This window comes from Dermacentor andersoni, chromosome 1 (genome assembly GCF_023375885.2).
Source record: "Dermacentor andersoni chromosome 1, qqDerAnde1_hic_scaffold, whole genome shotgun sequence".
Taxonomy (NCBI): domain Eukaryota; kingdom Metazoa; phylum Arthropoda; class Arachnida; order Ixodida; family Ixodidae; genus Dermacentor; species Dermacentor andersoni.
Genome location: NC_092814.1, coordinates 364389020 through 364414756, shown reverse-complemented (window position 1 = coordinate 364414756; position 25737 = coordinate 364389020). Strand labels below are relative to the sequence as shown.

Below are 25737 nucleotides of genomic sequence, written 5' to 3'. Positions count from 1 at the left end.
AAGGTTATTTAAATTTTCAGTGAATTATGATGCACAGGTGATATCAACAATATAATGGCGAAGGCCGTTCCTATCTTTAGCTGCACGGGGAAGAAGGAAGCTGAAAAAGTAACAGTTCAGGCACGTGGACGAAAAACTTGAAGGTTGTAGTAGGTGCGGTGAGAAATGTACGGTGCTGGCATGATGTAAGGTGCACGATTGAGTAATGAGTAATAGAACTTGTGGTACAGAAATAGGGTGGCTACGGGACGGTGAACTGAGAGAGGTGATCAGGCAGATGTAGTTTTCATGGCTGAAACACTGAAGTCATACGAATAAGAAGAATGGATGAACCTTGTAGCACGATTTTGGACTGCTTCTAGATCATTTATGAGGTTAACATGATGCGGGTTCCATATGGCAGATGCAGATCCTAGTTTAGGTCGAACGAGTTAATTGTAAACAAGCAATTTCATGTGATGTGGGGCGAGGCAAAGATGATGTTTAATTAAGAAATCCCAGTGTTTTGTTAGCTGATATTATGTTAGTGACAAGTGCATTCCATGTTAGATCATTAAATAATGTGATGCCCAAGTATTTGAAAGACGATATGGATTCAACGGACTCGTTAGAGATCTTTTATTTAGAGGCATGAATCTTGTGTCAGCGGGTGATGGAAAGGAGCTTGCATTTGCTAGGGTTAAGGATCATGAGCCAATCTTCACACCATTGTTGGATGTGGTTAAGATCCTGTTGGAGGGCATCCTGATCCGTAGTGTTAGTTACTCGGCGGTATATAATGCAGTCGTCAGCAAACATTCGAATTTGGCAAGATACATGCAGCGGGAGGTTGTTCATATATATAAGAATCAAAAGAGAGGCGAGAACGGAGCCTTGTGGGGTGCCAGATGTTACAGGAAGAGAATTGGAGGACTGGTTATTTATGATGACTGATTGAGAGTGATTTGTTCAGAATGCTTTGATCCACTTTAGTAGTTTAGAATGTAGGTTTAACTGTGAGAGTTGTATTAATCGTTGATGTGGAACTTTATCAAATGCCTTATCATAAATGCCTTATCATAATCAAGAAAAAATAGCGTCAACCTGAAGGTTAGTGTCCAGATCAGCATGTAAATCATTGAAGAACATGGCTAGTTGTGTTCGCATTAATACCCCTTGTGGAACCTGTGCTGAGATGGATGGAAGAAATTGTGTCTCAGAAGTCCATAATGTGAGAGTATAGGACTTGTTCCATGATTTTGCAAGGGATGCTAGTTAGAGATATGGTACAGTAGTTAGGAGAATTTTTATCACCTGATTTGTAAAGCGGAATGACCTTCACAGTTTGCCAGTCTTTAGGAATGAGACCTGTAGAAAGTGACTGTGTAAATAACAATTTAAAATATACTGCAGTATTACACTTAGTATATCTTAGTAGTTTTGAGCTGATTCGTCGATGCCAGCTGACAAGGAAAGTTTCATTTTCTCAATTAAGGACGAGATGCCACTTGAAGAAAAGGTTATTGCATCCATCGGTGACGTGGTATTCGTAGGTAGTATCCATAAACGTGGGTTGCACTCTTGTGTGAAAACTGTTGAAAATGTGGTATTGAAGATGTTAGCACAGTCTGTGTCGAAGACTGGTTCACCCGATGCATTAGCGAAAGTGATTGAGGGCGTTGGTGCGTGATTGATGATGTGTCAAAATTTCTTTGGGTTATTGCATAGCATGCATGGCAGGTCGCTATTAAAGAAAGAGTGTTTTGCACCGGTGATCGCAATGATTCTGGTTGCTAAATATTCAGCTTGAAGTGCAGTGGTCATGGTTTACAACTAAATGACTGGCAGATGCCCTGCTGCTGGCGTTTTTTTCCCCTTTTGTCGGCTCGAGCGTTCGGTAGTCATCGGTTATGAGCAGCATAAAATCGAAATTGCAAACTGCATCATCAAGCTAATATATTGCTCACCTGCACTTCCTTGTGACGACCAAGAACTTGGCTCCTGAGCATACTCCAGAATAGAAAAGCACTTTACGCTGCGCTACATGTATTGTGAGCCCTGTGATGCAGTGCAGTGTTTCAGTTAAAGCTGTAGTGGCAGTAAAAGCTTGGTGTTGCTGGTTTGCGTGTGTGACCGAAGGATTACCTACATAATTACTGCATTCAAATATACGTAGTTGTCCTTGAGCATTGATCTATCACTTTAGCTTGACTTAGTGTCCCTTTAATGCGACCAATTGCCTGCTCAACAGCCATTCAGGATATTTGCTAGTCGGGATAATGCGGTGTAGTCCCTTCTACTTCCATATGTTTAGAGACTCCACTATCCTCGCTTTCTGTTTGTGACGTTCCGCATACGTGACATAGGTGATCCATCAGTGCCTATTGTCTTCCCTGTGTCTTCATCACAGCTTGTATGTTCTGTCGGTTGGCTATCCAGGGATGCCACTCCTGCCTTCCTCTCATCTTTTATTGAGGAGCTTTTATGGTTAGCCTCAGCTATCTTGTGTGGAGTGATAGCCTGCATGTGGTGTTTTCGGCAAACTTATTCATCCCAACCCACCTTAACAGCGGTGATGATGATTGGCGGCCTGTTGAGCCTGCAATGCTGCCCGAATTTCACTACCCCACAAGATTTTTCTGGGATGTCCAGAAAAACAAATGTGTGCCTCTGCATGATGCCTTTTAGTTATGAAGCGTATTGTGCATACATGACTGCTGCTTCTCATCGGTGACTGGATTGAAATTCTTCCACCACTCTTTCGTACGCCGTGACTGGGAGGACCTTCTGAGCATGGTACCCCTTTCGCTCGCACTCTTTTGCACCATGACGCAGCGAAACCGAGTCTTAGGCAGTTGTGGTCCCTGCCAATGCTGAATGTCCCCACCTCATCAACATTGGAGTTGCGTAGTCTTGCATTCAGACCTTCGGAGAGCAGCGAATAGACGATACATGTAGGACTGCCGTGAACGCACCGAGTGAGCACGCCCGCATGCTCTGACCGCATATTGGCTATGCACAATGGATGGTCGTCTGTAATTGCTTGTACAAGTTCTCTGTTGAAGTCCGTGCATCTGTCCATCTCTTGAAGGTGTCCATTGAAGTCCCTGAGGAGAAAAATCTGCTTCCCTGGGTCCCAACGCTCAATGTCAAGCTTGATGCACTGCACTGCCTCCAGGTCACGGAGGAAGACATTTAGGAGGTAAAACTCTCGTCAGCGCGAGCGAGCGCGGGTGTCCAGATAAGGTCACAATTGTATGTGCCGATGGGGCCGTATGCAGTGGCGGCGCCATGCGGCGCGTCGTAGAAGCCGCAGCGAAAAAAAAAAAAAAAATGCAGCGCCCGGGCAGGCGGCTCCGGTATGGTGTCTTTCTAGACACCATAGCTCTGGCGCGCTCTCCGGCCACTACCTCCGTGCCCTCAATAGAAGTCAGGCATGCGCGGCCGAACGGGAGCGACATGCTCCCGCCGCAACCGCCGCAACCGCCGCAAACGGCGGTAATTTCTTCTCAGGCCGCCAGCATGATAATGGCTCCGCGGGCTTGTGACCTTTCTGGTCGCCACAAACAGCGGAGTTTCCACTCCTAAATGTTTCTTGCTCTGTGCTCCAGGTTGCCATCTCGCTAGTCTGGGGACACTCCCAGGTACACTACACACACAATAACTGGTACATTGTGAATGTACCCACTCAGCCACATATGGTTCATACACTTACAGGATAGCTGTCTCCACTGAGTATTTTTGCACCACATGCTGCCACCCCTTTGAGCCACATCTCAGTTACAGCTTGCCCAGCTCCATTTTGAGTGTATTGGAGGCCGCTCCAGCTCATGCCAGTGTGTCTCAGCTACACCGTATAGGCACATTCCTTCTACATTGAGCACCCTGTATTGTTCTTCTCATTTGGCTAGCCTCCTGCCACTCTTAATGTTGAGAAAACCTATGACTGCCATATTCCCCACAACCGACTTGCGTTTCCTGTAGTGGAAACGCACTGTCTGCCACCATGGAATGTCACCTTTCGGTATGCAGCCAGAGTGTACACTACACTTATTGTGGACGGCAGCGTTGTTCATGTGTGAGTGATGGCCTTGTGGCATCCCCGTGTGTGTTCTGAATCTTGGTGTACGCCTTCACCACCCCTTTGAGAACTCCACGGTGCCATGCCCCCCTTGGCATGCAGGGCGGATTATTGGGGACGTTGCTGCACTATATGGTGCTGGACCATGTAGGCTACCGTGCAAACCAGGTCGAATTCAACAGGCTGAGTTCCCATCACCTGGGGTAGATATGGAAGCTGTATGTTGCGCTGCAGGATGGCGGCGGGATGGCGGCACCATCTAGGAGTGATGGCTCACACTGTCACCTGTAGCAGTGGTAGGTAGAGGGGGGAAGCCGGCTGCTGGTGGAGATGGCAAGGGGGCTACGACGCAGAGAGCTGCAATGAGATGGGAGAAAGGGCACTGGAGGAGATGGCCTCATGCTGAGGTGCCACGGCAACTGCGTGGACGGTCACATCTGCGCCTCCAAGGGGAGGTCGGGTAACCCAAACAAATGGCGGAGAAAGCCAGCGTGCCACTTTCAACCCCGATAATGCTGGTTGCATTTAAAGGTGCATTGCATTCTTTGCCAACATGAATAAAGCATTCGGTTTCACTTTGCACTCAAATTGAATAAGCACAGACAGTTGTTTCAGCATGCCTTACGCATTTACGGAAAGCTTTGCTGGATATAGATTCTAACTGGGCATGTTGGATCTGGTGGATTTTTTTTAATACAGGATGGCTCGAGCACCACCCACATAGGCATGGCCCAAACCATTTTGACCTATCACAGCGGGATAATGGCCAATTTCAAATAATAATATATCAGAATAGTTTTACATTACCCCAGCCCTGATGTACCACGTGTCTATTTAGGATGCTTGTTGAAGGATGAATATGTCTATTGCATATACATCCATTGTGTATAAAAGGGGATAATGTGAACAAGTGAATAAAATTTTCAAGGTGTTAACATTTATTCTTGCAAAAGCAGAACACACAATTTGGGGTCACAATAAATTTCCTGCATGCCTAGTTATCCTTTCATATAGGGGCCATGTACTTGATGTCAGGCATGAGCAGAGCTAGCATCATGCATGGTTTGCAGCATATTTTTATTACAATTTGATGTGCTCATCAACAAGCTGCTTTCGAAATGAATATCAGGTTTCCTATCCTTCTTACAAAAATGTCTTGTTCTGACTTAACTGTTGATTGATGCATTGTTTGTTAACAATGCACCTAAGGGCATGCGCAAGTTAGTTGAGGCAAGCAGAAAAATTGTGCCTGTGTTGATCAGCTTAAACTCAAGACATTGAGGTGCAGCGAGTGAGGTTGGGATATTGCCTCGTGTTAATCCGTAGACTTTGTTAACATATAACCAGCTTCACGACTTGTGTGCCTACGTTATGATTTGGATTGCCTAGGTTCATGTAGGGGTGTTTGCCCCAAAGTGTATTTAATAGACTTGCATGGTTCAAATTATTTTGCCCACCACTGAGGCAAAGCCACAGTGGGGAAAACAAACAACAAAGCTGATTGTTGATGAAACATAAATACTGAGTATGTGCCACTGAATGTGTGGAAGCGAGGGAACAATCCTCAGCATTTGCAGGCAGCAGCGTGCCGCACTTCTCGTCTTGGAGGCCACGCGTGGACTTGGCAGAGAGGAGCCCTGTTGTCGCATGAGGCATTTCGCAGCGCTCGCATGCACCACCGTGCTATGCATTTCGGAGGCCCCATGCAGGCTTTGCAGTGGCAGTGCCTCATGGCGCCGAGTACTTTTAGGGAAGCATAAAAGAGGAGTCCCGCTGCAGTACATGCATGATACATAACTTGTTTGGATGGGGGCAATACGTTGTCACTATAATGACTCAATGCAATACTGTCGATAGTCACCGTGAGATGGGTTACACTGCTTTTTCGGCTCCCTCTTGAAGGACCTGTGTGGTTTAGTGATTGACTGTTGGCCAAGGTGCCGTGTCCTGCGTGCTCATGCCCAATCACACCATTCTTTCTCCTCTATTAGTCACCGGTTGTCCGCCGCACCACACGTGCACAGTTTTTATACATGATAAACTCCCCCTTTCAGAAAAGTTTTTTTTCTTTTAGAGGAGGGAAAATAGGTTGCATAGACTTGCGAGACAGGAACCTGTACCTGCACTAAACACATTCAGCGACATACAGAATTTAACCAAGTAAACAAACATTAGAAACCATACGCTTTTATGCACTTCCTAAATGCTAGAGCCAGTAGAGGATCATGACCTTTTCAAATAATCAGCTCTGAGACTTATGGGCTCTATTTTGAATATTATTCGTGACAAACTCCTTCGAAGAACTCTGCTACTCTTGGCCCGAGACATATACGATAGAGGTTTTGTTATGGAGAAAAGGTGGAACTTCGTGATCACCCATACTAACACTAAGTATTCCTTTTAATTGGCGTAATATTGTGTTTCTTGTCGGAGAAGTTTCCTGCTCACATATAGAACTGGATGAAGAACCTCCTCATGTGCTTGCATGAGGACTGTCCATATACCAGTGGCAAAGGTGTCTGTACAGAGAAAAGATTCCTTCTGGACATTAGACACACTTACAATGGTTTTAGAGCTCAACGCATTCTTCAGACCCTGCAATGTGTCTTCTCTCTTGTTGGTCCAAATCACCTGGTTACTTTCTCTGTCTCTTTTTCGTATTACCTCAACGAGAAGCTGGGTCTTCTCAGCGTAATGAGGAATAAGGTCACAGTAATAACAGGCAAGACCAAGAAAAAAGTGTACTTGTTTCTCGTTTTCCAGTTTTGGAGCATTTAGTATCTTTTCTATTCTGCTGTTGACAGGTTCTATCTGATTGCCTCCTAACCAACAACCTAAAAATATTATTGAAGTGGTTCCTATTTCACACTTCTGAGGTTTAGCTGTCGAGCCCATGCTTTAAATTCTTTTGAGCAGCTGCCGGAAAGTGTGGACATGTCCCTCTTAGGTAAAGGTGGCTACCAGCACGTCATCTTTATAGTGTACAATGTTATTCAAACCCATTAGAAGACTACGTAATAGGCAAGTGAAAATTGCTGAACTTGTCTTAATGCCGAAGGGCATAAACAAAAATTGATAGTGTTCGGATTGTGTGCCCAATGCAGTCTTGGCTGTGAACGTCTGTTCAAGTGGCACTTGTCAATAGCCCTGTGCGAGATCTAGTTTTGAAAAAGAGATCTTGTTTCCCACTTTTTCTGGTGCAATGCGACACCATGTACCTGAGCATGTGGGGTTTGGACCCTCTTGCACCTAGCCGTGTGCAGTTTTGCTCTGGCCGGGGAAAAAAGGATCCTGGGGTTTGAGTCGATGCCGGGTGTTTGGACCTTTATGGCTGCCCCTTGGTGGAAGCAACATGCCTCTTTGGCCTCCGCTTCATGTAGACGGCACCCCTGGACTGACTCACCTGGAGGAAATCGGCAGTCGCCTTTTGCTGTGCCCCTTTCACTTTCTCACTCACTTTCTTGCCGTTCTTGTCTTCCATTCACCTCTTCACACTACTGAATTTCCAGGTGGCAAGGGTTAACCTTGTCTGTGATAACCACCTTTGGTTATATGTGTAGGTTTATAGCAGAGATGTAGAACTGATGCATGCAGAACAGTCTTTTTGTGTCCACTACTTGGGCTCCAGGGTGTGGGGTTCGCATCTCTGCTGAACACAGGCATTTATCTGTGGCAACACAATTTCCTCCACTTCCCAATCGCTCCCTGAAAAACTGAAAAGGGCATGCAGTGCAGCAACCACTGACGTAGCCAGAAATTTTTTTTTTGGGGGGGGGGGGGGGCTTCGCCGACAACTACCAGTCCTTTCCCTCCTTTACTCTCTCTCTCTCTCTCTCTCTCTCTCTATATATATATATATATATATATATATATATATATATATATATATATATATATATATATATATATATATATATATACACACGTGTGCGTGTGTGTGTGTGTGGGTTGTACATTACGCAAAGACAAACTCCTAGCACTCCGCGGACAAGAATGTTTTATGTTTTAACAACAAGGATGCACGTTATGCAGCCAATTCGCATGAAATTATGCTATCATCCTTATGCTATACTTAAAGATGGTGATATTAAAAAAAAACTAGAATTTCATTTACGAGTTGATGCATTTATATAATGTATATAGATAACAGAGCTGGTACATGACTTGGAAAAACGAACAGCGCTAAAATGGGGCCAAACAAAAAATCACTGCCCAAGCACTCCGTACAGATAGTTAACCAGCGAAACTGAAACGTGCGGCCCCGGTGTTTATCCCTGGGTTAATCCCGATGGTTCATTAAACAACGGCTTGGTAGGCTGCTGGATCCTCGGTACGCAGTTGCTGTTTGCACTCGGCTGCACGAGCCTGCTCTTGTGCCCGGGCTGCAGCATCGGCATGGCGTAGACGAGCTTGTTCCTGGTTCTGCTCACGGCGTTACTGGTCGAAAGATGCCTGCTCCAAAGGAGTATGTATGACGCGTGGCCTACTCATTTCTGAGCCATAGAGAAACTGCTGCGTATGCTCCGCTGTGACAGAGAGCACTGTTCACTGTTCACGCAGCTAATCCTACGCTAATCACACGCCTCTCTTTCTCTCTCTATTTTTTTTGCGCATGTGCATGGGGACGCTGGAGAAGTTTTCGGCGTACAGGTGACAGACGGATGGATGGACAGACAGAGGGACGGACGGACGAATCGGCTAGCCAGATGATTTCTAGTGCAAAACTTGCACTGTTTATTCAATGGTTGGTGAAGGATATAGAAGAAGAGAATGAATGAATTAAATAGTACATTGTGGGGCCGCTTAAAGTAGGCCCGCTAAAATCATAGGTGGGATCTTGCTCACGTCAACGTCATGTGACATGCACCGAGTCTGGTCGGGGATGGGTGGCTGATCCATTCTTCTAGGCGACGTTGCACGTGCTTGCCTCTTGTGGTGGCAACCCGCGAAATCTGTTTGGTTCGCGGAAAGGGTCTCCCCTAGAGTCGGACAGTTCGCGGAAAGGGTGCTCCCCTAGAGTCGCACAGTTTGTGAAAAGGGTTCTCCCCTAGAGTCGCACACACACAAAGGGGTCTGTAATCACTGCGGGGCAACCATAGCAAATTAGGAATCCATCCTCAGTTTCGATTAGGCATGGCCTTTGAACTTCCTTTTTTCCCGGGGTGTTACACGCCAATCGTAACACCTTCCACATATGTTTGTTGGGGCAGTTTCTTAGCTTCCCTGGCCCAGCACTCCCCTCCTTGATACATTTTGCCGTATGCAAATCAGTGTTCTGTAGGTCTTTCTTTCTTATCGTTTTTCTTGCCCTGTTTTAGCACGAAGCTTTCTTAGCCTCTTCCTACAACTTTCCCACTGCTGCTGCTGCTGCTGCTGCTGCTGTGGCTTTCTTGCATGGCGTGTTGGGGGGTGGTTCAGAGTGTGTGTATACATGACAGGAGTGCGACAGAGAGGAAAGGTGACGCAAGAAACTCGTTTGGACCGTTGCACTACATTGAATGTGCACAGTGCCCTCTGAAGCTCGCTGGACAACGCCACATTAGCCTCTTGACAGCTGTTATTATCTGTGACCCCCAGCAAAAGCATTGCAGAAATTGCCGTGCTTACCGTGCAAGTCTAGAGAGAAGCTAGATAGAATGGTGGAGAGGTAGGGGGAGAGAAGGCCTAGAATGGGTAGAATGGATGCAGTCTCGAAATGAGTGAATAACAGCCTTACTACTCTTCCTTCACAGTTGCCATAAAAAAAGGGAGGGGGTGACCTGAGAAGGCAAGGAAATGCTGCTACTATAGACACGACAGCGGTTGCAGGCAAATGGGATAAAGTCAAGTTCATGGTACGGTATGGTAGGGTACATTTCTGCTATTTCTGAAAAATAAACACCATGCTTGTTAACTGGACAGCTTGTGCAGGGTGTGCAGATGCAAAGCTGCATTAAAACACACCGTGGGGTATAGATGGCACTACGGAAGCGGTCACATGTCAAGTCAATACTTCTGTGCCTGCCATGGTAGCTTTGAGGCTATGGCATTGCTCGAGGCTGTGGGTTTGATCCTGACCGCGACAGCCACATTTCGACGGGGACGAAATAAAAAATTCTCTTGCACTTAGATTGAGGGACACGTTAAAGAACACCACTGTGTCAAAATTAATCTGGAGTCTGCTACTACGGCGTGGCTCATAATCAGATTGTGGTTTCAGCACGTAAAGCTGCATAATTAAATTAAAATTGAATATTTATGCCACGATGCAATGTGCCATGTGAGGCAATGATTATGCTGAACCCTCTTGGAGGTTATGAAGTACGGTGCACAACACCGTCTCAAGCAAACACCTCCCCCTGTGGGTTCTGTGTATTATGCAAACAGCAGTGGTGTACGCAAGGTAACATTTAACATCAACTCGCGACTCTCGTGTTACACTAAACGCTGAAGAAATTAAACATTTGCCGTCAACATGACAGCTAATTATCGTCAATCAAAGCAAACAGCACAGAAAGCTTCGTTTACATCAATTCCCACAGTGCGTGGGATCTGCGTATTTTTTTCATTCTTAACAGAGTATACAAACTTGCTAACAACAAGCTCTTCTCAAGTTTATTAACATAATGAAATTCAGAGACAAGGGAAAGAAAAAAAAAATAAGGGGGGGGGGGGGGGTACTTATTACGTGTATCCTAGACAAGCAAGTCGCATTATTTTCAGAGTGCTTGTTTTCCGTGCATCGTGGTTGACGATTCAGTCAAATACCAGAAATGAGAAGCTCTTTGATGACACAAAGGTCTGGTGGGGAGCAACAATGCCCCCAAGTTTTGTGCATGCGCTCGTCCCATCTGTTTCCCTGTGTGGAATTTTTAGTGCTGATTTCCCCTCAGTAGTTATGGTTAACACGATCAAGAAAGAGGTAGAGGCATGCCAGGAGTGGGGCCGCAGTGTACTGTGCATGGGAGATGGGATCGCCCCCATGACAACCCCCCTCCCTTTTGGGCTGCCACTAGCCCTCACCTTGCTTTCACATTCAAGCTTTCCCTTTCAACCATGGCGCTCTTTCGGAGTCCACGCCCTAAACTTTGTTCGGTGGGAAAAGGGGGAAGGGGGGGGAGTTTCATCAGAAAGTTTTGGGGAGGGGTTTCGACCCCCCAATCCCCCCCCTCCGAAGTTCTTTGTCCAAAGCAATCTCCCCAAAGTATAATGTGATTAATGTATAGTGAGAAACCTAAAAAATCTGTTTGCACAATATCTCCATTCCTTGTATGAGCTGCTCACCGAAGCGATTGGACTAGGCTATAAAGTGAGCAAAATGGCTAGACGCGGCTTGTTACTTGAGGTGTGCAATAAAACGCAGCACAGCAGTCTTCTAAACCAGGGTTCGTAGCGGGCCTTGAAAACCTTGACAACCCTTGATTTCTGAAATATTGTTTTCAAGGCCTTGAAAACCCTTGAATTTTTAAAGATCTTGGAAAGTCCTTGAATTTGTACACTCAGCTAGGCTGAGTGAATTTTACCGAGCATCTGGCCGTGTTCAATGGCTGACGTTTAAATTCAAGCCAATCCAATCCGATGTGCCTTCTTATGGCTTGTGGCTTTGTTAGCCGCTGCAGTCCGCTCACTAACCCTTGCCATGCCCTGAATGTGCGGTGGTCAGCACGTTTCACTGGTTGTGAAGAAGCCTCGAGCTGTCCGCTATGCCGGGAAAGTGCAATTTTAAGCGGTCCTTGCTGGACCATGACAGCTATAAGCAGTGGTTTGCTCCGGACCCTGCGAACTCTCACCGTGCCAAGTGTAGGCCATGCGGCAAAGGCTTTGACGTGTCCACTAAGGGTGAGTTGGCACTCAGAAGTCACATGAAAAGTGCGAAGTAGTTAGCAAATGTGAAAAGTGCAGCACAAAGCAGCTTGTTTAGAAATTAAGTGACGGGCATTATTAGCGAGCAAGAGAAAAGTGTCATGCCATCAACGTCATTGGACTTGCGCCATGCCTGCACAGGGAATGAACTTGTGACATACGCCAAGGTACTGTGAAATTTGAATGTGGCATCTTCCCACTATTCGTATTCATTGTCTCATACAAGGAAACTGTTTGAAAAGATGTTTCCTGATGATGAAGTAGTGAAAGCCTTCTGTGGCAAAAAGAAGTACGCGTATATCATATGTAAAAGACTGTGGCTGTATTTTCCCTCTTGTTTGCAGCGTAAAATAGAACAGTGCAGCTGTTATGCAATACCCTTTGTTGAGTGCTTGAATGATTACCTGCAAAGAAAGCAGGTAATCACAAGATTCACATGCGATACTGGGATGCCATTTCAGAGCATGTAAGTGCCAGGTACTATACATCCGTTTTCTTGGGGCACAGCACTGCAGAAGATATCCAGGAAAATCTTTTGGGGACCCTTGAATGTTTGCCACTTGCAAAAATGATTCACCTGTGTATGGATGGGCCCAATCTAAATCTGAAATTCTTGAAGAACTTGCAAAGTCACCTGCAAAATAACTATCAAGTTGAATGCCTAGAGTTGGGCACCTGTGGTCATCATACAGTGCAAAATGCCTACAGGGCAGGTGTTGCTGCCAGTAAGTGGTGCCTTGATACACTCCTTTCAAGCCTCAGTTCCCTCTTCCATGATTCACCAGCACAGAAAGATGACTTTGCCTCTGTTACTGGCCAGGCAACATGCCCTCTAGCTTTGTCTCCCACCGTTGGGCTGAGCATGTACCTGTCATTGAACGGGCCATTCTTCTGTGGCCCGACATGGACAGGTATGTACAGTCAGCCAGAATGAAGCAAGTCAGTTTGCTTAAGTATTTGACATTCCAACAAGTGCCGGATACTATAAAAGTTCCACTTTGCTTTTGAAATTGCAATATTCAAGCAATTTTTGACTGAATACCAAGTTGACAAACTGCTGATGTTCTTTTTAGCAAAGGACCTTGAATGTCTTTTCAGGAAACTAATGATGAGGTTTCTGAAGTGCTCTGTGCTATCCGCATCTGCTGGAATTGTGAGCATCTTGAAGATTGACATTGACGATCCAAGAACAATGCAGTTCTCTCCATTTGCAACGTGCTGCATGAGACTTATTGTCCACGCCATCCACTGCATCACGAAATGAAAACATATATAGAGCTGCCCTCAAACTTCGCACTAGGGAGTATCGTAATCGTTGGTGAATTTTTTTTCAGTGATGGAATATTTGGTGTCTCGGCCTTTATGAGTGTGCGACTCAAGTAGGTGACAACATATTCTGCCTAGCTGGGTTTGTGTTGCGTGAGTACTGCACCAAGGCTCGCATCTGTATGTACTTCTGTAGGAGTGGGGGGATCATAGTTTGCTAGCTGTTAACATCTCCTCCGATACTCTGTGACTACGATCCCCCCGCTCCTATATAAGTACATACAGATGACAATGGTGTCAGCCTTGGTGCAGTACTTGTGCAATGCAAACCTAGCTATGCAGAATATGTTGTCGCCTACGCGAGTTGGAAGGCTACATCACATTCAGTGGACCAACTGGAGACATCAGTGTCAGGTCTTAGAAGCCGCGTCATAGGTGGCAAAATTGCACACAAAGCGGAGGAAGTAGGAACAGAGCCTAATGAAACTTCGAAGGGTCTTCAGCGACGTTGGTTTGGGGAAGTTGCACGGAGTTTTGTGGGGTCAGGGAGGACACAGTCTCTGGATGCAACATGACCTAAGATAGTCAATTTACGGGCAGCAAAACGACACTTCTTGATGTTCAGCTGGAGGCCAGCAGTCTTGAGGCATGCCAGAAACTGGTGGAGAAGGGCGAGATGAGCAGAAAAATTGGCAGAAAGATCCAGGTAGCATAAACAGACATTACACTTTAGGCCACGAACGATATTGTCTATCATGTGCTCAAAAGTGGCAGGCACATTGCACAGACCAAATGGCATGACGGTAAATTCATATAACCCATCAAGTGTCAAGAATGCAGTCTTAGGGCGATCACATACGGTGCCACCCTAAGGTTACGCCATGAGAGCAGGAAGGCAGCACAACAAACTCTACTCTATAACTCTATAATGTTTTGCGGCGATAGCAGAGGCCTTGGACATTTCAACACGCTGGCAGCTCTTGCCTCCGGAACTGCAGCATTTAGTTTCCTTCGTTGGAATGAGGGTGATGACGCAATGGCAATATTGAGCGGCGGCGCAGTGATGGTGAACGACGGGTGCTGAAGTTCTAACAAACATTCCAAAAGTTCGGCGGCGGGTTTGGATCGGCATCGTGGTGGGCTGCAGCCATGTGCGGTTCAGTGATGACGTCTGGACGCGGTAGGCTGCAGTGACAAAAGCATGCCATGTGTCCCACGATACCGCAGGCGAAGCATATTGACTGGTTGTATCTTGCGGCCAGAAGTACTGAGGGGGCATTTGAGGCGCAAGGAATAGGGCTGGTCATGGTGGTGTCTCATAGGGCAGCTGTGGCATCGTGTAGGGAAGCTGTGGCATTGAGTTGGGCAGCTGTGGTGTTGAGTAGGGGAGTGTCATTGGTCTGGGACCTGACGCGACTTCCATGTACGTCAGCGGTGCAGTAATCTGAGGTTGCTGGTGTACTGGTGGGAGAATCTCTGCAACCTGTTCGTGGATGGTTTGCTGCATGGCGGAGGATGAAGGTTGGACAGGCTCCTGGTTGAGAGGCCTCGAGCAGGGACAGCTGGTGGGCCACCTCTTCACGAATGAAGGCTTTGATGAGCGGCATCAGAGATCCATCATCAGTGTGTTCGGGAGCATTCGCCAAGCTCGAAAGGGATGCTACTTGAACACTTTGGTGGGCGAGGGCTCGTTGCCTGCGTAATTCGTCAAAGATTTGGCAGCAGCTGACTACGGTTGCGACGGTGGTAGGATTCTTAGCTAGGAGCATCTGAAAAGCATTATCTTCAATCCCATTGAAGATTTGCTTAATCTTATCTTCCTCAGCCATCATTCGGCTTGCACGTTTGCAGATATTGATAGATATATGTCCTGAATATATAGCTCGTGAAATTCTCACCCGACTGTTGTACTTGTTGGTGGAGGCGTTCGATGCGAAGCTTTCTCATGGCAGGCTGGCGAAATACCTGCACAAAGGTAGCCTTAAATTTAGTCCATGTTGCAAAGGTTGCCTCGTAGTATCCGCTAGATAAAAAATACCATCGGTGAGTTTGATCGGATCGTCCCATTTGTTGTGGTTGCTCATCCCGTTTGCACGACAAAAGCCAGTCGTCGACATCAGTGTCGGCGCTGCCGCTGAACCCAGCTGGGTCACGTTGACAAATGGCACTGCAGGTGACTGGACCATTCGGCAAAATGGGTTGTTCACCGGCGTCATCTGGCATGGTGGTGGCAGTAGCGGCGGGGAGAGTGCAGCTCTGGAGTACCAGGGTAGGGACCCCAGCACCTCTACGAAATGCTACGGGGTTTATTGAGAGTTAGCAGGAAGCCATTAGCACAGTCACGTCGGGTCGAGCGTAGAGCAGCCGAGCCGTCCCACCCAAAAGCAAGTGCAAGCTTCAGCGCCGAGGTGTCAGTCCTCTTCCTCCTCAGCAGACAAGTGGCAGGAGCGATGCTCAAGCTCTCTTCTTCATTGTGCTGATATTTAAAAGTGGGTGTGAACTTGTCATTGTTTCGTCTGCCAACTTGTAATAGTAGCGAGGTAGCTTTCCTTCATGCAGATGTGATACCCCCACTTGTGCATGTGTTCTTTGTGTTATACTTATTTAGCAGTTGAATAAATGAAGCGTATTAGCCCTCGCTTCCATTCTTGTGAGTTTTTACACAGGGTACTTTCCAACTGTGCTGTAGAATGACAGTCTTCTACCACCAGCCTTGTCTGATATCACAGAATGGAGTAAGCACTTGCCAGCCCGCCTTTGTGCCTGAAAGCTTCTCTGACCAGTTGCTGCAAAGGCAACAGCAATGTCCAGTGCTGACAAGAGAAGTGGTTAAGTAGTATCACAGCCACGGCTGTGTGGCACATGAATCGTTGCATGCTGTATTGAGTACCTCTTTCAGTTTTGAGCCATGCAAATATTTCTTGCCGAGATCAAATGAGGCTTGGGGCACTTGTAGGTGGGTAACCTGGTCTGGGCACAGCTGGGCTCCCGTTCCCGGCACTGGCCAGCTGTGGTGGTGGATGCTCATCTGTGTGGTCTACAGCCGGCTGCACCGGGCCAACTCTGGGTATGCTGGCTGGCTGAGTACCGGGTATCCCAGGTACGTACAGCACTTGAACATATCCAGCATCTGTTTATTTATCACATACTTGCAATGATGGCATTGCAGTGAAGGTGGACAAGATGAGGCTGTCAATAAAATAAACCCGTTCGTACAGAATATCAAATAGTAATCCAAAGTTAGACAAAAGCTCATCAGGCAAGGGTGAGACATTGTCAAATAAATTGGCACTAACACGGGGCAATCTCCCTGAGCTATACATGCGCACTCTGCACCACCTAACACATAAATAGTCTCTCCCTCTTGCGCTCCTTTTCATTGTGAACAAGAGACCCATATCGGTCTCCAAATGTCATATTATGTTTTATTTCCTTTTGAACCTTAGATCAATGCCAGTTTATTTGACAATATCATATAGTACATATATTTACAACTCATTTGCAACGGTGAAGCTAATAGATCATTGAACACTCCCCAGCAACATCATGGGGTAGTGAACTCCATGCTCTTTAGTCTGGAAAAAATGACATTTTAAAATCTGCCTGCAATGAACTTCTTTCACTTTATTGGCATGATCTTAATGCAGAGATTAGTGATGTAGACGACTTGAATACCCATGTCAGTCTGTACCTGTTTTTGAGTGAAATATATTCGAAAAAAAAAAAAAAATGTCTCCATGTCTTCGTTTGATCTTGGAAGTGCGGGGCAACGTAATGCTGTATTTGCACTTGATACACTAAGTCTAAACATACATTTGAAATTCCCAAGGACAAATTGAACACCTATGTTTTGTCCTCTTTCAAGCTTTTCTGCCTCGCATATTGTCCCACACTTTGCGGGCTTAGTATTCCAGCATAGCATTCCAGCATTCCTCGTAATGAAGGAAATTGATTTAAACCTTTATTTTCATGTGTTGTACATGAAGGATGGTGGGCGTAAAAACTTCACTGAAGCAGCTTACCAGCTCCCACTACCCACAAAAGGGGCTACAAAGCAGTGGAATCTTGTTGAAGGAACAAAAAAATAAAATGTGACTTGACACAACAGTATTGCTAGAACAACTAGACATGAATTTAGCAGGGTACAACAGTTATTGATTAAGCTTCATGATATAACATTAATGGAGGAACACCAAACAAGAATAAAAAAACAAAAGATGCATTGTGAATGCCTCTACAACAAATTTGTCGGTACAATGAAGGAAATTAGATTGGATTTGTTGCTTTACAACTGATGCACCCAGTACTAACGCCACCTCTGAGCTGAAATGTGCATGTGGGTCTACAGTGCAACTGTGGGGGAGGATTCTGCAGTAGCTATATGTATGTTAGCCCCCCCCCCCCCCCCTTCATGAACGAAAAAGCATTGCAAGTTCAGTGCCAAATATTGTGCAGTGTGTTTAGAAAGGAATCAAACAGCGTGAAAGACAGAGTGACGACGACACAGTGCTGAACTTTTTACACTGTCTCTTTTAAATGGGCACTAACCCGCCCACACACCTCGTCATGTTTTGTTTTGTGCTGCGATTCCAATATGCAAAAGAAAACTCCAGGAATTGCTTGACTTGTACATAGCGTATTGCACCATAAGCAGGTATGATATGGCTGACAAATATGTTGCAGTTTATATGATGGTCTGCTTGGAACAGCCATCCAACAGTGGTCTGCAGACTAACCAAGGGAGGCAGCCCAATGCCCTGCAGCTGTGCGTTTTGTTGCTCCCAGAGCAGGTTGTCAGCTGTGATGCCACAACGTCACCTGCAGTCGTGCATTATGTGCAGGAAGAAGCTTCTTTCAATAAGTACCTCATAAATTCATGGCAAGTAGAGGCGTTCTTAGGTAATACATGCTTAGCCTGCTCTAATGTGAGCAGTACGGTGAGCTATTTTTGCAACCAAGTGACCTGTATGGTGAAAAGTTTTGGAGATGCCAAGCGCTTCATTTTAAAGGGAATTGACTGTGCAGTAGAATCTCGATAAACAGAAATTGCTTAAACAGAAAACAAGCTCTCAATTGGTTGGTTTTGTATTTGAACAATGTAAAAAAACTTTCGTTAGTTGGAACTAAAACGTTTGCAACTCCCTGGAAACTGTACTACAAAATCAAGCTCTAAAGAATTATTTTGTTTTGGGGAACCAGAATTTGATTGTTTTTAAACACCTGTCTTCTGTGAAGATCATTCTTGCTGCATGCACAGCATGTGCTGAACGTCTAGCATTTCTTTTTCTTTTTACGCATCAAATACAGACACATTTATGGGTGACTTCTTTGACTGCTGTTACAATCTTCTGGTGTTCAGAATCAAGCAGTTTCAAACAGCGCCAATCACCCTCTTGAGCTTAGTGCCAATGATGGCAAGGGAAGTGGGTGAAAATGACTTCCAAAAAAAAAAAAAAAACTGCATTTGGCAACTTCTTAAAATATTTTTATTTATTGCCACTTGGAGAATAATTAAGTTTCTTAATTTCTGGTCAATTTGTTACTGAGCATTTCTGTTTATTTATCCTTGTACGCAGTCCCTGCTAAGCCTGAATTATCGGTTAGGACTGTACTGGTTCCTGAACAAGATTTTAAGCACTAAGCACCTTGTCCTTTTAGATTTTTTTAAGCTAGCTGCTACATTCACTTAATGAACAACAGTATTAAGAGGCTGTAAGACATATAGCGCTGCATACATATTTCTTGGCAAACAGAACTGCTGCTTATCAGTTCTCCATTCCCTTAAGGTTCGGTTTAATGAGACTACTTCATATCAATATAGAAATTTGTGATGTCTTGGCCTTGCTACAAAGGTGTCAGTATAATTGCTAGTTACAGAAAAACTTGTGTTTTGCAGTGCTCTTTTTTCTTCTAATTTACGTTACTGCTTTCTGGTTTGGGCTACAGGCACTGCATGATTGCCGAATAATTGAGAAACCTTGCAAAACAAAAGCTTGAATTCGGTTGCTGGTTTGCTGTGTAATGAACACACATCAGGCTTGTTTGTGAAATTTAAAAGTACTAAATATTGTGACTCTCTATGAGTACTACCTGTTAACAACTGTTAGATCTGATGTTATTCAAACAACATAGTACACACACAACGCTTAGTTAATTTAGAATCGGATCTGCTCTCTGATTTAACAAGACAGGGACACATTATAAGTACAGTTCACAACTGCTGCAACATTTCCTATCCAGCATACTAAACAGGTTTAAGCTGAAACATTAAATTCTGTATGCTCTTTCAAGAAACACCATGTTAAAGGTGTTATACTGAATGTGCTGTTTAGTGACTTTTTTTGTAAAGTGTAGAGAAATGGTTGTTTGTAGTGTTATTTGTAGTTCTTTATATTGTGTATTTTCTGTAAGACGTTAAAATTAAACCACTGTCGGGGGGGGGGGGGGGGGGAGGAGGAATGCTGCGCCGTTTTGATGCTCATGAAAATTGCTGTTTGAAATTGCGCTCAAAGTGGAAAAAAATGACAGAAATTGCACCACGCTGTGCCAGAGAAGCTTTGCCTCTAACAGCCATCACTGAAAGAATGCCAGTGCGGTGCAGGGTTATTCTCCAACGTTGTGTAAAAGTAATTTTTGTATTCTGGCCATCAGTGGGTGCAAACAGCCACACACAAGTAGAGTCACTAGAAAATGCACAAGCCCCCAAATAAAACTAAAAGTAGCTGCATTTTTTTTAAATCTTACCACCTAAGCCAGCGAGTGAGCAAGGAGGTCTGGGGCTTATCCGTGCCTCCCTGTTGGCAGAGCAGAGTGACATGGTTGTGCTGGTTATTTCACGGAAAGAAGCGCACTGTCATCCACGTGCAGCCGGCCATGACTTTCCTTTTTTTCTCCCCTCCAACCTTTTTTTCTTGTTTATTTATTATTTTTTTGCAAAACTGCATATCGCTGTGGTCGCAGTGCTGGACAGCGTGACCAAACAGAATACACTGAGTGGGCAAGAGAATGAATGACTGAAAAGCAAATGATGGGGATTGCAAAAAAGAAAATGGAGGCATTTCCTTCGACAATCTGCGAATATAAGGGTAGGCATATGCAGCAGGAGATAAGAGAGACACGGGAAAAAAAAAATGATCTGGAAAGAGAAAACCACGTGTATGGTGGAACAAGGTAACAAAGCAAGCTATAGAATAGTGTAAGCAGGTGTCTAGGGATCATCAAGAAGCCAAAAAGTTGGGATTACATGAAGAAGAGGTGCTCCTTAGATGGAACAAATAACAACAAAAGAAAAGAGTAGTGAGTGAGTTTGCGCAAGAGAAAATTAAATACACAAGTGAACGTTGGGTGCATAACATTTGCAAAAGAGACAAAAATGCGCCAAAAAGATTCTTGAACCATGTAATAGCGCTGGGAACTCTAACTAAATATTCGTAAACGGCTATAAGGGATGAAAACAGTAACATTTTCGAAGTAGACAATGTACTGCGGTACATCAGAGACGTTGTTAGGGATAACTTCAGCACAAAAGAAAGCGTAGTTCACTCCCAAGCATATCCAGCAACAACAGCAAAGCCTGAGAGACAAAAATTTAGTATAGAAACCTTTTACTGGAAAAAGCAGAAGAAGATGTCCCTAATAGCAGTGCTGCAGGACCCGATGAAACACCACTGCAACTAATAAAAAACCTTGGTCCAAAGAGCAAGGCACTGCTGACTAATGCCATTGAGCAAGTAATTAAAATGCAGAAAATTCTGGTTAGATGGCCTGAAAGCAAGAAGAACCTCATTGCAAAGGAAAAAGTGGTAAGGATAGGACGAGCTCATACAGGCCAGTTACAGTAACGTGGGTGACATCCAGAATGGCAATGCAAACCATAAAATTAGAACTGCCGAAGTGGGTGGAAAGAAATGTGATGTACTGGCAGAACTACAGAATGGGTTCAGACCAGGGAGACACTTAGAGGGTGATATGTCTATGCTAACGCAATGCATAGAGATTTCAGTAGCTCAGAATTCACCTTTATCAATACAATTTCTAGATATCAAAGGAGCCTACCACAACGTAGACAGAGAATTGTAGGATATTCTTAAGCATGAAGGAATGGATGATGATTTTGTGGAGCTGCTGAGGGAAATGTAGAGACAACCGGGTACAAATTGAATGGAAAGGCTGAAAATGTAATGAAGGGGTGGAAATTCAACTAGGACTGATGCAAGGAAGTCTTGACAGTTAAAAACGCACTAAAGACGAAGGTGAAAGGAACGCATACGACAGGACTGGCGCTACTTCCAACTGGCGTTTATTACAAACGGTCATCTATTTATGCTCCGTGCATCAGGTACATCATTCACTCATCATCATACACACAAAAGATTGTAAATGAATCAGATCATACACACGATTGTACGATCAATCAGTTAATGTGCCTAGATATCTCAAAAGAAACGTCACTTCTTTTTCTTGCAAAACCAAAAACGGACAGCTCACGCACTTGTCGCCTGCTTTCCTTATAAAATATGCTTCAACTATATCGCGTTATGTTTTTGTGTTTTTTTTTTTCCTCAAGAAAGTTGTGTCACCAAACATGGGTGTGCATGCGCACTTTTTGCAGTGCTCGGCCAAGTGACTACCGTATCCTTTTCTAATGTCATTATTGTGCTGTCTAGCCCTGTCATTGAAGCACTGGCCGGTTTGTCCTACATAAATGTGTCCACCATGTAAGGGTATCTGATACACAACATCTGAAGTGCATTCGGTGTAATTGGTCCGGTGATTACTATGACATTGCATGTGTTTCTGGTGCTTCTTGTTTTGAAGGTTACACACTGCTGACAATCTACAAGGCACTGAAAAAACTAGATTGACATTGTGTCGGTTTGCGACCTTCTTTAAATTATGTTAAACTTTATGGAGGTATGAACGAGAAGAAAGGAGGTTAACCTAGGGGCCCGATTTTTATTAGTCATTTCAGAAGAAGCCAACTAACACTGACACCAAGGACAACATATGGGAAATTACTTGTGCTTAATAAATGATATAAAGAAACGATAAATTAATAGAAGTGAAAGTGGATGAAAGAAATGGCTGTGGCTTAGCTAAGGTTAAGCCCAGGATGCGAAGCATACTAGCCTTTATTTTAGTTGTTGAACCACTGTTTAGCCTGGTGAACTGCTGTTGCTTGGCTATATTTGGTTCGGCTAGACGAAGAAACAACTCATGCGTTACTCTGCTTCGCCTTCAAGAGTGGAACGCGACAGCGTTCCCGTCGACCCGCCAAGGGGTGTAAGACAATGGGCTACGGCGCAGCGACTACGCGCCCCGCATTGGACGCGGTGAGCGTCGAGCAACGCAGCGTTCGGCGCGGCAACGAAATGTGCGCCTGAGCAAGCGACGCATGCCTGAGCCTTAGAAACAGCTCGTTTCTAAGGCAACACCGCATTCACTAGAGGCGCTTTTGTACCGCTTTGAAGCATCGTACTCGTGGCTCAGTGGTAGCGTCTCCGTCTCACACTCCGGAGACCCTGGTTCGATTCCCACCCAGCCCATCTTGCAAGAGTTGAGCCAAAGCCACCTAGAAACAAGCGCAGCTGCTTATATACCGCCGCGACGCCGCGAGCGACGGCGCGAGTTGGAGCCCCGTTTCTCCTCTGTCGTGACATCACGGTGTCACGTGGTCAGCCTTGAAGGCGACGCCGCGAGCGACGGCGCGAGTTGGAGCCCCGTTTCTCCTCTGTCGTGACGTCACGGTGTCACGTGGTATGGCATGGGGTCACTAAAGGTCATTGAAGGTGACACCGCCGCGCCTGAGGAGCTGGGTTGAGCTCTAGTAATATGCTTCGCATAAAACAACTTGCCGCAGGTGGAGAACGATCCCATAACCTTCGCATTTCGCGTGCGATGCTCTACCAATTGTGCTACCGCGGCTCTGTTTCCCCATCCACTTTCTTGGGTGTCTATGTTTATTTAATTGGAACCAGAGCCGCCGGGAAGGAGAGACCCTCGGGCAGTTCGTTGCGGCGCTACGAGGGTTAGCGAGTCCCTGTGTTTTCGAGGACCAGCTGGACTTGCTGCTCCGGGACCGTTTCGTCTGCGGCATCAACGACCCCACCATGCAGACGCGACTCCTGGAGCTTCCCGACCCCTTGCTGGACGACGCCATTAAGGCAGCGCTGGCAATGGAAGCTGCCGCCAAGGACGCCGGCAAGATTGCCCGTGCGACTGGCTTACCGTCGGTGGAAGTGGCGGTCAACAAATTAGCGACAAAGCGCAGTACCTGCGGTCGCTGTGGTGGTGCCCACTCCTCCTCACAGTGCCAGTTCTCTCAAGCACAATGCTTCACGTGCGGGAAAACTGGGCACCCGGCATGGGTTTGCCGTAGGGGAAGGATGAACAGCAAACAGCAGCAGCAGCCTGGTTCAAGCCCAGGTACCACACAAGCCCGCGGCCAGGGTAGCCGTCGCAAGGGTACGCGGCAGAGGCGTGCGACAGCAGGCTTAAGTTCTTCTGCGGCCAGGCTCCACATCGTGGCCGAGGACCCGGCGATTTTCGACATGTGGCACACAGGCCTTGTACCGTTGTCTGTGCCACCGTACATGCTGACCGTCGAAATCTGCGGGTACCCCATTTCCATGGAGCTGGACACAGGGGCCAGCGTGTCGGTCATAGCTGGGAAACTGTTCCAGCGTTCTTTCCCCAGCGTGTCCGTTTAGGCTTTGGGCGTGATGCTGCACAGCTACTCCGGTCAGCTCTTCCAGGTCCAGGGTCAGGCCCAGGTCAGCGTTCGCTTTGGTGACAGGCAGGCAACCCTTCTCTTTTACTTAACTAAGGGGTCGTCACCGATGCTGCGGGGCCGAAACTGGATTCATGCACTGGGCATTTGTCTGCTAGAGTACCAGGAAGCCAGCCTGCATGTGGTGAAAGACGTCTCCAGCCTCCTGAATGAGTTCAAGTCCCTGTTCCAGCCAGGGATGGGTGCATTTCCCGGCACGTCGGCTGGCATCTACGTACATGAGGGAGCCCGGCCTCGTTTTTTCAAGCCTCGCCCGCTGCCGTTCGCCTTGAAGGACGGGGTCACCCAGGAGCTGCAACGGTTACAGCGAGAGGGCATCCTGGTGCCCGTCAAGACGTCTGAATGGGCCGCTCCCATCGTACCAGTCCTCAAGCGAGACGGCAGTGTCAGGATCTGTGGGGATTTCAAGGTTACCATCAACCCCATCGCTACCGTCGAGAAGTACCCACTGCCCCGGATAGATCTGTGGTCAGTGTTGTCCGGTGGACAGAAGTCTACCAAGCTCGACCTCAGAGATGCTTACCAGCAGCTGGTGCTCCAGGATGCGTCCCGGAAGTATGTCACAATATCGACAACTTTGGGGCTCTTCCAGTACATGCGCTTACTGTTTGGTGTGGCCTCAGCCCCAGCCATATTTCAGAGGGAAATGGACAACCGCTTCAGGGGCATGAGGCCCATTGCAGTGTACTTGGATGACATCCTGGTTACTGGCAGCGACGACGGGGACCACCTGCAGAACCTGCACAACGTCCTGGCACGACTGCAGGACGCCGGTCTCAAGCTCAAGCTGGAAAAGTGCATTTTCCTATTTTCCTGGCCCCCAGTGTTGAGTATTTGGGATATGTCATTTCCCAGGCTGGCCTAGCCCTGGCTTCCTGCAAAGTTGGTGCTGCGCCCAAGGCGTCTAAGAGCCAGACGAAGGAGCTTCAGAGCTACCTCGGCCTCATCAACTTGTACAGGAGTTTCCTGCCGAACTTGTTGGAGCATCTACAGCCGCTCCATCTTCTGCTTCGAGATGTTCAGCAATGGGTCTGGAAGGAGAAGCAAGACCGAGCCTTCCGGCGCAGCAAGGAGCTAATCACCAAGGCTCCACTGCTGCTACACTTAGATCCTGCCAAGCCTGTTGTCTTGATTGTAGATGCGTCGCCGTATGGTGTGGGAGCCGTCCTGGCACACTGGGACAAGGATGGCCAGGAACGCCCTGTGTCGTTTGCTTCTCGTCGGCTTCATGCTGCAGAGCAAGGCTACAGCCAGCTGGGCAAGGAAGGCCTGGCCCTCGTGTTCGGTGTCGAACGCTTCCACCAATTTCTGTGGGCAGGAAGTTTGAGGCGGTCACGGACCGCAAGCCGCTGTTGGGGCTGCTGGTTCCTGACAAGGCAGTTCCCGTGCAGGCATCACCTCGAGTGGTATGCTGGGCCTTGAGGCTGGCAGCTTAGTTACCAGCTGGTTTACCGTCCGGAAAAGGACCTTCGACCCCTGCTGATGCCCTGAGCCGCCTGCCCCTGCCAGACGTGCCTGATGCTGTTCGAGAACCTTCTGAAGTATTCATGCTGGAGCACGCGTACCCGAGGTAATCTCCAGATCTGCGGTATCGCAAGCGACCGGCCTGGACCCAGTCCTGTCTCAGGTGGTCAAGGCAGTGTCCTGTGGGGAGTAGTAATTGGTTCAGCAGGCCTATAGCCAAAAGGCCGCCGAGCTGAGCTTGCAGCAGGGCAGCCTACTGTGGGGTTCCACGATGGTGATCCCACAAGGTCACCGGTCCAGGGTTCTGCAGTTGCTG

The 25737-nt window shown here is 46.6% G+C and overlaps 1 protein-coding gene across 1 annotated transcript in view; it reads left to right on the top strand.

The window, feature by feature from the left end:
- Nucleotides 1-25737, top strand: part of LOC126516650 (DNA (cytosine-5)-methyltransferase 3C-like) — a 362078-nt gene that overhangs the window by 6935 nt on the left and 329406 nt on the right. Inside the window, exon 2 of the mRNA XM_072285857.1 lies at nt 16125-16268. Coding sequence (XP_072141958.1) covers nt 16125-16268 — 144 coding nt within the window. The remainder of the gene's footprint in view (nt 1-16124; nt 16269-25737) is intronic.